This window comes from Microcaecilia unicolor, chromosome 8, assembly GCF_901765095.1.
Source record: "Microcaecilia unicolor chromosome 8, aMicUni1.1, whole genome shotgun sequence".
Taxonomy (NCBI): domain Eukaryota; kingdom Metazoa; phylum Chordata; class Amphibia; order Gymnophiona; family Siphonopidae; genus Microcaecilia; species Microcaecilia unicolor.
In genome coordinates, this window is record NC_044038.1 from 97,245,795 (window position 1) to 97,258,357 (window position 12,563).

The window sequence follows — 12,563 nt, forward strand, 5'->3', positions numbered from 1 at the left end:
CTCGATGGCAGAGGCCGGATCCGTCTCCCTGGAAGAGATATGCAAGGCGGCAACGTGGGCTTCGGCTCATACATTCTCCAAGCATTACCGTTTGACTGTGGCTGCACGGGCGGAGGCCCGGTTTGGAGCTTCAGTGTTGAGGTCAGGGATTTCTATGTCCCGCCCTGGGTGAGTACTGCTTCGGTACATCCCACCAGTCTATGGATTGATCAGCTTGATGATATGGAAGGTAAAATTATGTATAATCATACCTGATAATTTTCTTTCCATTAATCATAGCTGATCAATCCATAGCCCCTCCCAGATATCTGTACTGTTTATATTCTGGTTGAATTTTAGGTTCAAGTTTAGCCTTCAGTTACTTCAGGAGGACTTCGTGTTCAAGTTCTTCTTTCACTTGGATTCTTCAAGAGTTGAGACGAGTTTGTGTTACAGTGAGCTGCTGCATTCCTCTCCCCTCCGTTTTACGGGGCTGGATTGAGACATAAATTCTGCCGGCACTCCCTCCCGCTTCGTGCGGCTGTAGGGCAGCTTTGTACCCCTCCCGCTTCGGCGGTGTTAGGGTCAGTCAGCTCCTCCCGCGGTTGCGGTTGCAGGATAAGCCAGATCCCCCCGCATCGGCGGGTGTGGTGTCCCTCCCCCGCTCCGCGGGGATGAGCTGGACGGATTCCCCTCCCCCACTTGTGTGGGGATGAGCTGGGTTAATTCCCCTCCCCCGTTTCGGCGGTGGTGAGCTGGGCAGAGTGTCCCTTCGTGGGTGTAATTCTCTAAGTGCTGAGTCCTGCGGATGGAGCTTTGATATCGACATACTGAGGAGTTTCCGGCAGCACATGACCACATATAGGGAGGCAAAAGTTTGCTCTCTATCTCCACCTGCTGGTAGATGGACACAACCCACCAGTCTATGGATTGATCAGCTATGATTAATGGAAAGAAAATTATCAGGTATGATTATACATAATTTTACCATGGATAACTAAGTGGGCAGATAGGACCGAATAAAATGTTCTCATTACCATGTCCAGTTAGTTATCCGGGTATGGCACTGAATATCGGTGATACCCGGATAATTTCCAGGCACAGCTGAGGACTCGGATATTCAGTGTCTGAGAATTATAATATCTTGTCTGAAAGAATAAGGAGACAAACCACGTGTGAGGCACAAAACTCTTCCATGCTGAATAATTTATAGTTGGGATGAAATCAGAATTTTACACATTTTTACACTGTACAGCAGAATTTTCTGTCTTCTCGAACTGAGTGAAAAAAGAGTGAATTATTTGAACTGTTAAATTAAACTTGCTGTTTTTCTGTATTCTAACTATGCCTGATATATATTTACAGATGGACCTTTGGGAATGGAGTTCATCACGGCCTTTATGTCAAATTCGGACCCTAATGTTCCAGGGGATTATCAGCTGTTAGTCACTTCTCCCACCCAAGATACTCGTGTCACCGCCTGGATCAACGACTCTTATTTTAAGACGGAGATCATCATAGGTACCTGGGATATGGTGGCCATACCCATATCAGTAGGCATTGTGTACGGTGGACCAGGACTTTTCGGAGCCTCTGTTATTGTTCAATCTGATAAACCAATCAGTGTATTCTCAGTAAACTCTAAAGGTCAATCTGCTGATAGGGCTTTAGTATATCCCATACATTATTTAGGCAATGAGTACTATATAGCCACTCCAAGTGGAGAGGAAACACCATATACGAAAGGGTTCTCAGTTATAACTTATGATTATCCCACCACAGTTGAAATGCTTCTTCGAGGTGCAGTGACATTGCAGAATACAAATTATCCTGCAGGGAGCAAGGTGACTCGTACTCTACAGCCATTTGAAGTTCTCCAGGTACAAAGCAAGGATGACTTGTCTGGCACCAGCATTATGTCTGAAAAGCCCGTGGCTGTATTGTACGGCCACAGCTGTTCCAGCAAAAATACTCCGTGTAACCATATGTATAAACAGCTCCAGCCTGTCTCCAACTGGGGCACCACTTTCTGCATCACACCATTACCCTCGTTGCCAAATGATGCTGTAGTAATGGTAATTTCTAGCCAGAAGACTAGGCTGGATTTTACATTTGGGGGTAAACAAGGAAGTAAGGATTTGGTACCTGGAGAAGTTTTGAAGTTTGAACTATCAGGCCCAAGTGCCCTCTATCTTAATGGCAATGCTGAAATTCAAGTTGTGGAGCACTATACTGGAGGGGTTGTGAATGGAAAGCAATTTGACCCCTTCCTATTGGATATTCCTGATACTGGGAGCTTCTGCACCTCCTATATCATCTATGGGCAGAAATCATTTGAGTACAATTTTGTATCTATAATCGCAAAGACTTCAGCAATCTATGAATTAAGGTTGGATGGGAAACCACTCAACAGCATCCAGTGGACACCTGTTTCAGGAACAGACTATTCTTATGGAATACTTAAATTTGACAGTGGGTACCGTTTCCATACTTTATACCATCCCACAGTTCCATTTGGACTCCTGACCTTCGGCTATGCATCTCGTGGCCTTTGTATGGGATGTAAGTACCTTTATTAGCACCTAAATATCTGTAATTTATAGAAGCAACAAGTCATGCAATGAAGGTCTCACATAAAAGGCAAGATATTACTATTTCATACTGGCTTTGATGTTAGAAACGATGCTTTACACGGTTCAATCACAAACGTGTTTGTGTGTGTGTGTGTTTATGATATCATTTCTCACATATTTGAGGTAATTTCTATGCCCAAAGGAGCAACTTCAAGAGTGCAACAGTAGGGCTAAATATACTATTATGCTGCCCATAGGTAGAGGACTTGAAACATGGCAGCAAAGGAGTGGAGCATCACAGTAGAGGGTTTGCTCCTTAGATGCTAGAAAGTAATGAGTGAGTGGGGTCCCCATTTTTGGGTATCTTCAGAATTTGGCATGTGCCCGAGTTGTCTATTCTGAAATGTCACCGTTTCTTAGAAAAACTTTTTGTTTTACTTGTCACATATATAATATACAGTAGATAAGTACAACAATGAATGTGTACTCTATATTTTTCATTTATATATTTTGCAATGTGAATGCCATGTGTCTTTAATGTTTTCTTTTTCTCTCTTCAGTTAAGGAAAGCCACATAAAGCTGTTTCCCTGGGCTCTGTCTGAAACACTAAATTGTGAGTATTTTGTCCTGTTGCTATTGAAAAGAAGCTGTTCTAGGTTGCTTAGTTTTCCTTTACCACAATGGAACCCACTAATGCTATCACTCAGTAAGACCCATTGTCTAACTAGTACCTAATTTATTTACCAGTATTCCGTCCTGTCCTGGACCCATATTAACCACTTTATTTATTAATGTGCTCATTTTCAAAGCAGATGGACACATCAAAATAGCCAGAAAAACATTCATCTGCTGAAAATATTCAAATGCCTGTTTTAGAAAAGCAAAAATGGGACATCTTTCACTGCAATTTGTTCATATGACAAGGAGGTATGATGGAATCAGACCTGAAACATGCCTAGGGTGAACCCAAAATTAGAACGTCTTTAAGCAATAATGGAAGAGGAAGAAACCGCCTAGTCAAAAAGACACTTGTATTTAGACCTATTTCAATCATGTCCAAGTAAAAAAAACTTGTATGACCCTCCCCCCCTCCTTAATCCCCTATTTGATGCAATCCTCCCTCCTACCACTTTAAGAAGTGAAACTGACAGGGGATTCCAGGTAGCGTCAGGTATTATGGGCATAGACAAGATAACAGCAAGCAGCTCCCAGGAGTTGCCTAGTGGTTAGTCCAGTGGACTTTAAACAAGGGAACCCAGGTCCAAATCCCACTGCAGATACTATGGAACTTTGTAAGTTTAAGTACTTTGAAAATATACCTCTTTAAGTAGGTCTTTTGTGGTGAAGCGTGTGAGCTCTCCAAATATAACAAAATACCTACTGTACCTAGAAATAGGAGACACCTACATGCTTTAAGGATAGTATAGTGGTATACAGTTAGCTAGAATAGGGTTTTTTCTGTAACCCGTCTTGGAAATGCAGTTATTGCTAAGGGGAATGGGAGATTTCCCAAGTTTTTACTATGCCCTGCTGGGGAGGAAGAGATCGCCAAGGGAGTGGTTCCTGTCCTCCGCTGGGACCCAGATAATCTGGGGGGGGGAGGGGGGAGGATAATCCTAAGCTATTTTTGTAAAGGTGTGGGAGAAACCCCTGCTACAGAGCAAAGGGTCAATACAGACCGGAAGGAACCATGCTGTTGGAGTGTGACACTTCGTGGAGGGAGAGTAAAAGTATCATCCTCCTGGAGGGACGGGAGTGAGGGGAAGTGGTGCCTTACTTCAGGATCTGAGGATGTGAGAGTACAGCAGGGCTACCAACAAGTGATAGCCCTAGTGAGTCAAATTTGGTAAAGAAAAAGGGGGCGCAGAAGAACTTGGACTTATTTATCTGTCAGCTACCCAGGTCTGGTGTTAGACATTCAGGGGCCCAGGGCAGAAACCAGGGTGGAGGCCCAAAAGCTGGCCTTCAGCCTATGCCTCCTTTAGCTTGAGGCAGGTTTTGGGGCCCCCTATGGTATGGGGACCCAGGGCAATTGCCCTGTTTGCAACCCCGTAATGCCGGACCTGCCTGGTACTGGGACTTTGATTTTTAGTGAATCCTGTCCAGGTCCCTGCTCCACCGAGATTAGCTTGTCTTCCAGATTGTCACCTGTTGTACCAGGGTTACATTTCTGTGCCTGAAGGCCTCACAATACACAATCAAGAAGTTAAGGTGGGATTCATACCTGGGTGCCATTTGTTAAAGTCCACTGTCCTTCCTCTCTGTAGGGACTTGTGTGGACATTTTTCTAAAAATGCTGCCAGACATCCTTGTCCCTGTGTTTTTGGCATTGATAGTTTGGATGTTTTATATTAGAAAATGGCTATTCATTTTGGAGATTCTCACCTATTTTCTAACAAGAAACCCCAATGTTTTTCCTGTTTGAAAATGGCTGTGAGGTGGATGTTATTTTAACTTGGATGCTCTTTCGAAAATGCCCTTCTATGCTCCTGTGTAGAGCAGAGTCATACAAGTCTATATAAGCCACATCCCCTGCAGCACAATGGCCTATTACATTCCTTACTTCATTTGGTAGACTTGATTTCCATTCATGTAAGCACATTTCCTAGTATTCTGTATTCAGTCATTTCAAAGTATTTTACTTTTCTTTTGTTGAATGTTCATTTCTTCTTACCAAACTCTTTCTCTCTCTCTCTGTCTCTCAAAGCTAATATCAAATCAGATCTCCCTTCAGTTGTCATGAAAGTGCTAACTACGTTTAAGTCACACTAATCCAGAGTTTTGTGAACTTGTGGTTGAGACCCAGTACTGGATCGTGGTACACCAGTGACTAACTTGCAAGCCCAGTCATGACTCTTACGCAGTCCAGCTACTCAGTAGAGGGATGAAAGTACAGCATATAGCAATATTGTGCACCAATTCTTAACTTAGTTTTTCTCTAATGAAATATAAGCCTTGTGGTACCCATAATCCTACACTGTTTTTAAACCATTCATTTTGTTTTCAGTGCCCATACCAAAGATTGAGGGTCCGGGTAAGTATTCAATCTTATTTATGCACAATATTGAATTTGATCCATCCGAGACTACCCAGGGTTACTTGTCCATACCACTCCTTGATGCCGTTGTTTTCTACCACAAGAAGTTCAATGTCTTGAGTTTTAGAGTCTCTTAGAGAAGGGGGAGTTTGGGGAAAAGAAAGGTGGGAAGACCTCACCTTGAGAACATTTTACAGAGAGAGCAGGGCCTGAGCTAAACTTGATTCAATATGATGATTCTATAATTTTTCAAAATATCTATGAACTAAGTTCCATCACACTTTTGCAAGATATCTTTAACTCAAACTAAATCATCCATTTTATTTTCAGTACCTGAACCCACCCCACCTGTAAAGCTGCCAGGTGAGAAATTAATTTTATTTTATGCACAGCATGGAAATGCTCCACTTCACTCTGTAAGCCACATTGAGCCTGCAAATAGGTGGGAAAATGTGGGATACAAATGCAATCAAATAAATAAATAAATATACTGATGAACGATGACTGTGTACTTGGCCAAGACACTTCTTTGAACATCCATGACTGCTCTCTGGAAAGCTATTACAGTGAGAAGGACCCATTCTACTATAGGTAATCTATGCTCAGTATTCAGAAGATTTTAGAGCAGGAGAATTCACCTGGCTGATTAGGTACAAAGGAGGAGTCCCAAAGCCTGGAGAGCCCTGGAGAATAGATTGATAGGCATTTTGGGGTCAGTGAAAACTTTTGCTTGTGACTCTCTGATGAAAGCCTAGGAGCTCTAGGGGTTGAATGATTCCTTAGCAGTGTCCTGACATATCCCCTGGTCTAAGTCTGGCATTGAAGCATAGTTATAAGCTACTGTGTTTATTCAATACCCCTCTTTCTTTTTTTTAGCTTTGGAGACTTGGAGGCAATATACCCTCTGTATTATAATAGGAAAGCAATTGTAGTTATGTTATTAATCTTCTAGAAAATTATTTATGTGAATAGTAGAAATAATGATTATAGAGCAAAGTTGAAAGGGCAAACTAATTGTTGTGTAAATTATCAAAAAATTATTAGCTAATATTAACTTACAAGCACAGATACATAAGATAACCAGGACTCAGTTGCTCCCAGTCTTGTAGAGTATCACAAGGTCTTGGGGTCCAACAACAGTATCTGCCCTGGAATGGTCACCTAATAATAGTTGACTAGCAATCTCTAGTCCTGAGTAACAACCTAAGACTCAGTCTCCTCCATTACCAACCAGAGCTTTGTCTCTTAAGAAATAGCTCAGAGGTGGTTCCCTTCAAAAGCAACTAGTACTCTGAGTGTCAGGGATAGGGGACCTCTTTATGCTTAGGATTACTTTTTCATATACCACCCCCACCACCACCACCACCCCCACCATCACCACCACCAGTCATCCAGTCCTAGCACCTCTTTTCATATGAATAAACATACTAGGCTACCAGGCATCATATGATATGCAAATTATGTAGTGTTCATGCTCTACCATTATGCAGATTAGCTTCATCTAGCCTTCATCAACCATTCTATAGGGGAAATTCTCCTTCAGTTAGTCCAAGTCTCAGTTCAATCTACCCAGTGTTCCCTACACACTGTAGAACATATTCTGATCATTCTTAGGGTAGGTATCTTTTTTCTGATCCTAAGTCCAGCTTCTCTTTAGGGGTCTCTGCAGTGAGGTTTGCAGCCTGTTCCAGGCAGTTTCTCCATTTAACCACAGGGCTCCATTCCTTCTACTGCTTACTCCCAGGGAGTGATTTTATAGTGGGTTTGTGACCTAACCCCATCCGTTCTGGGGCACTGCCCTTCCTTTCAGAAGGGCCTAGAACCATCTTAGCTAGGTCCACCACTTAAAAGGGAAATGCCCTTTTCCATTCCGTGATGGGCTCTCCTACCCTTAATCCTTTAAGGCTCTGTCCACTTCTCTCCAGCCTTCTGGATTTTGGCTGTCATCTGTGAGGCAGAACTCCCTCTAGTGGCCCATTTCAAGTCAAAACACATGCCTTTCTCTGGGAGAGCTCCCACAGACAGCAGGATCCAGGGAGAAGGGCTGGTTCCATGTGCAAGATACCTGAAGCTTGAATCCCTCATGAAACAGAAGGTGGCAAGGTTGAAAAGTATCCATGAAAATGAGAACTATGTCAAGGAAATGCTTCACGAGGCAAGAGAAAAGACGGCTGAGGGGAGATATGATAGCGATCTATAAAATGAGTGGAGTGGAACGGGTAGACGTGAAGCGTCTGTTTAAGCTTTCCAAATATTATTAGGACTAAGGGACATGCAATGAAGCTACAAAGTAGTAAATTTAAAATGAATCAGAGACAATGTTTCTTCACTCAATGTGTAATTCAATTCTAGAATTCTTTGCCAGAAAATATGGTAAAGACGGTTAGCTTAGCAGAGTTTTAAAAAAAGTTTGGATGGTTTCCTAAAGGAAAAGTCCATAGACCATTATTAAATTGGACTTGGGAAAAGTCCGCAATTTCTGGGATAAGCAGCATAAAATGTTTTGTACTTTTTTGGCATCTTGCCAGGTATTAGTGACCTGGATTAGCCACTGTTTGAAACAGAATAGTGGACTTGATGGACCTTTGGTCTGTCCCAGTATAGCAATACATGTACTTCCATTCTTATGATCAGTACCAAGACTCTATCTGCCCTAGAACTGAAGAACTGGTTGGCAGCCCTGAGACAGGAGGAACTGTAGCTCATAACCCCCACAGTCGCTGAATCAGTGACCACTACAAAGGTTCTTCAAGGATGTGAAAGTCAGGAGTCCTTTTTTAGACCCAATATGACCATGTTTCGACAACAAAGCACCAGTGTCAAGGGTCTGATACAAAAATATATCAGAAAAACTACATAGATGTAAAAACTTTCAATTGGTCACAATTTAGCACATATATAAATAGGCATAAATAATAAAATATATAAATATCCAATCAATTCAAAATAAATAGGAGTGGGCCATAATTAATACAAAACTTACATACTAATCATATGTGAACCATAAATCATATAAAACATATAAGGGTCCTTTTACCGTTACTTTCACCAAGCTGCAGGAAAAAGGGACCTGCGCTGGCGGCGGGGGCCATTTTTACTGCAGCAGTTAAAAAGACCCAAGGCAAATATGTGGCTGGGAACCCACCAACCATTGAGGTGGCGATAAGGGCTCCCGCTGTAATCTGACAGTAACCGATTACAGCCGGGTTACTGCTGCGCAAGCCATCTATGGGGGGGGGGGTTCCCCGGAAATGGTGCACCCTTGGGGCAGAACTACCACCGGCAGCCACGTAGGTCTGGTGGTAGTTCCGACTTAGCATTTGGTAGGGCAACGTTAGGCTTACCAACACTTTGTAAAACATCCCCTTAGAGCCCTGTTTACTAAGATGTGCTAAGGGCCCTGCTAAGCATTTTTAGTGCAGGTATGCTAACCATGTAAGACCTATAATATTAGTATGTTTAGCACTCATTAAAAACACTAGCGCAGGTTAGTAAACAGGGCCCATAAATTGGTCGTGTCATAAGCATGCAAACAGTGAGTGTGAATAATGAGAATGGCTTATTTAATTAGTGCCAATCATATGAACAAGAATACATAAAAATAAAGTCACTTTGTGCAAATGTGAATTAGCAAAATGAATCAACATATTTCCATCTGATCATAAATTTTATCAATGCAATCAATGTGTATAAATTACTGAGCTAAAAGCCCATCAAGCCAGCTAACTTAGAAAGAGATAGAAAACAAACATAAATTGTGAACAGTTAAAAAAAAAATTAAAATAAAAAAAAAACAAAACTTATCAAAGTAGTATTTTGTGTGTTGCACTTTGGTATATTGTGGTTCGATTAAATAGCATTTAAGTGCCTAACTGTGGATATTCAGCAGGAGATATTGGCTACCTACTGCTGAATATCCTGGTTAGTGGCTAGCCACTAACAGACTACATATTGCAACGTAGCCGGTTAGTTGTGAATATTCAATGCTAAAAGGCTATGTTGAGGGAGTCAAATAGGCTGCTTAAATAGCAGGCCTATCTTCACCGCTAAAAAGTTAACCGGTTAGTGCTCAATATCAGCATAGCTGGTTAACTTTCTAGCAGCCAAAAGAAACCCAGAAATTCAATGCCAGTTGCTGGATGTGGCCTGGCATTGAATATCGAGGTTTAACACCGCCGGTAGACAACAAATGCGCTGCCTGTCATTGGCTGAATATCGAGCCTACAGTAACAATGATGATGTTGATAGTTAGAGAGCAGCTGTTCTACCCTGTCTTCCCGTTCGTAAGTGTATTTCTTTATTTCTTTGTTTAATTAGTTAGATTTAATTGCCATCTTTCTGAAGAAATTCACTCATGCTGGTGTAAGGAAGAAAAATCTGGACATAGGCAATATTTAATTTCAGCAGAAAAATATTGAAATAACAGTACATATTAAGGCATATTACGCTACTTGCAATGTCAACACAGTACACAATACAAGTTCTTAATAGAAAGCATGGGGTGTAAATGGGGGCACAGTATGCAGACAAATAAGAGAGAATAACAGGAGTGAAAATGTGGAAGAATATAATCTCAGTTAATGTAGCAAAAGCAAGTCCTGTTACAGTATCTGCAGCCAGTTTTAGCCCTTGTGTGTTTGTGTGACTAGCTAATTAGGTGCTTCTTCCTTTAAAGTTTTGGGAGAAGAGACAAGCTTTCACCTACTTCCTGAAGTAGAGATTGTTATGCACTGAATGAAGCCTTTCAGGGAGTGAATTCCAAAGTGTGAGGGCTACTCCTGTGCAGGTTTTTTGGCAGGTGCTACATTGCATGATGGACTTTAGAGAAGCTGTCATTCGGAATACTCCTTGGGAGGACCTTAGCAATCTTGGAGCGTATAGATGGAGATCCTGTTCTGCAAGTATTCTGGCCCATTTCCTTTAAAGTCCTTGATGATCAGACAGAGTTTTAAATTTAGCCCTTTATTGCAAAGTTAGCCAGTAATGCTTTTGTTAAATGGTGAGATATGATCGCATTGCTTCCAACCTTCTATCAGTCTTGCTACAGTTCTCTGAATCAATTTGAGCTGATGCAGACCTTTTATAGTTAGACCAATATAGAGTGCATTTCAGTAATCTAGTCTTGATGTTATCATAGTTTGAACCTTTGTTACAAGATGTGCCTTCTCAGTGTACGTAGAGAGGTACTGTACAGACATTGTCGACGATAATGAAAGCAGCTCCTCAAGATTGCTTGGATTTGGAGGATCAGCATAGGTGTCGAGTCTAGCTGTACTCTAAAGTTTCTGACTTGCATTTAAGAGTGAGGTTGTAACTTCCAGAAAAGATTTTGATGTCAGGAATGTAACCACTTACAGGGGTCTTTTACTAAAGCTTAGCTCAAGTTATCTGCAGCAGGGCCCATAGGAATAAAATGTTAAAGATCCACAAGAACTCAATTTTACTTGGGATCAGGTAAAGTCTGTTGTGTTAGCCCATTCTTAAATTGCTGTTAAACTGGTACTCAGTGTATTCAGGGCTGTAGGTAAATCTGGTTCAATGGGCATGATAGCTGCACATCATCTGCATAGAGTTATCATTGGGAATCTATTGATCGAATCAGCTGGGCTACTGGTTTGAGGTAGATATTAAACAGAATTGATGACAGTATCAATCCTTGAGGTACTCCATATGACAGCACCCATGTGGGTGATAATGCAATAAAGAAAGCTGCAGTAAATAAATTTAGTTCAAACCAGAATCTCCATGTTTTAGAATTAAAATATCACACATGTTCTTCAGTAATTTATCCATTTTCTTTCCAGAAATACAATTTCCAGTGCCTCCTCCTGACGTGGATAAAGGTAAAGTGGGCACATGCAATCAATGTCTTTGTCCCCTGCTATAGCAATATTGACCTTGAAACTTGATCACTCTGATCTGATTGAGCTGGATAACTCATATTGGGGAATGATCTGCTTGAAGTGTGGCTCTTTGCCTTGCATGGATATTTTGCTAGAGTTGTTCAGCAGAAGATTCCCCGTAGACATATGACTCTACAGAATCAAGCCACCCGTAAGCTCAACTAAGGACAAACTGAACCAGGAGCAAAGCACTCAGAACCAGAGGCTGAAAATTGTGTCCATCCACCTGCTGGAGATAGAAGATATTGAGGAAGTAGACTGTGATATGTCTCAGCTCTGTTTTCTATACTCTATCTCCACCTGCTGGTTGATGTACACAACTAATAGTGGGAAGCTGCATAATAGAAGGATATTTAGCTTGTTTGTGTATTAAGGATTTTCTGTACCGTTCTGTCTGATGAACAGGTCAGAGCACTTTACAATATTAACCTTTTAAAAGTGTAGAAAGTAACATCAATGAAGAGGTAGACCAAGATCAGTCATACAAGTTTAAAGTAGAAGAAAAAGGGAACAAAAATGTAAATATAATTATCTTATACAATGCTGAACCAGAAGTAGATGTTATTCCTGTACTGTATGCTTTTGAAAATCACCCAGTTGTTACACTGAAAGAGATGGTAGAATGATTCCTAATTGAAATTCTTCAAATAAATAGGGCTTATGAATTTAGGTTTTAACCCATAAACATCCCTGATATAAAAAAGGAAGAATAGGTGTTTATATAAACAGTGGGAAGGCAAGGCATCTCCTAGTACTCTCCCACCCCTTCCCTGGCTTGTCTTGCATCCCCTGTACTGTTTTTGTGCCTTTTCTACACTGAAGATGCCTAAATGAACACAAACATATCTTTCCTTGTCCTTACCGGACCAGCAGATGGAGACTGAAAACAAAGACTTTTGTGATCCACTTTATTAGGGCACCATACAGATACAGATCCTCAGTATTTCTCTATCAAAAGCAGATTGTGAGTGTTTGCTGTGCAGCTCCTAGACTGGTGCTTGATGTGGATTCCTGGGCTAGCTGGAGAGCTGATAACCAGTGCAGCATGGGGGTCCTGATAGACATTTCTA

The 12,563-nt window shown here is 41.4% G+C and overlaps 1 protein-coding gene across 1 annotated transcript in view; it reads left to right on the plus strand.

The window, feature by feature from the left end:
* Positions 1 to 12,563, plus strand: part of LOC115475651 — a 451,633-nt gene that overhangs the window by 375,165 nt on the left and 63,905 nt on the right. The window contains exons 33-37 of the mRNA XM_030211552.1: positions 1,345 to 2,541; positions 3,113 to 3,166; positions 5,561 to 5,587; positions 5,921 to 5,953; positions 11,395 to 11,433. Coding sequence (XP_030067412.1) covers positions 1,345 to 2,541; positions 3,113 to 3,166; positions 5,561 to 5,587; positions 5,921 to 5,953; positions 11,395 to 11,433 — 1,350 coding nt within the window. The remainder of the gene's footprint in view (positions 1 to 1,344; positions 2,542 to 3,112; positions 3,167 to 5,560; positions 5,588 to 5,920; positions 5,954 to 11,394; positions 11,434 to 12,563) is intronic.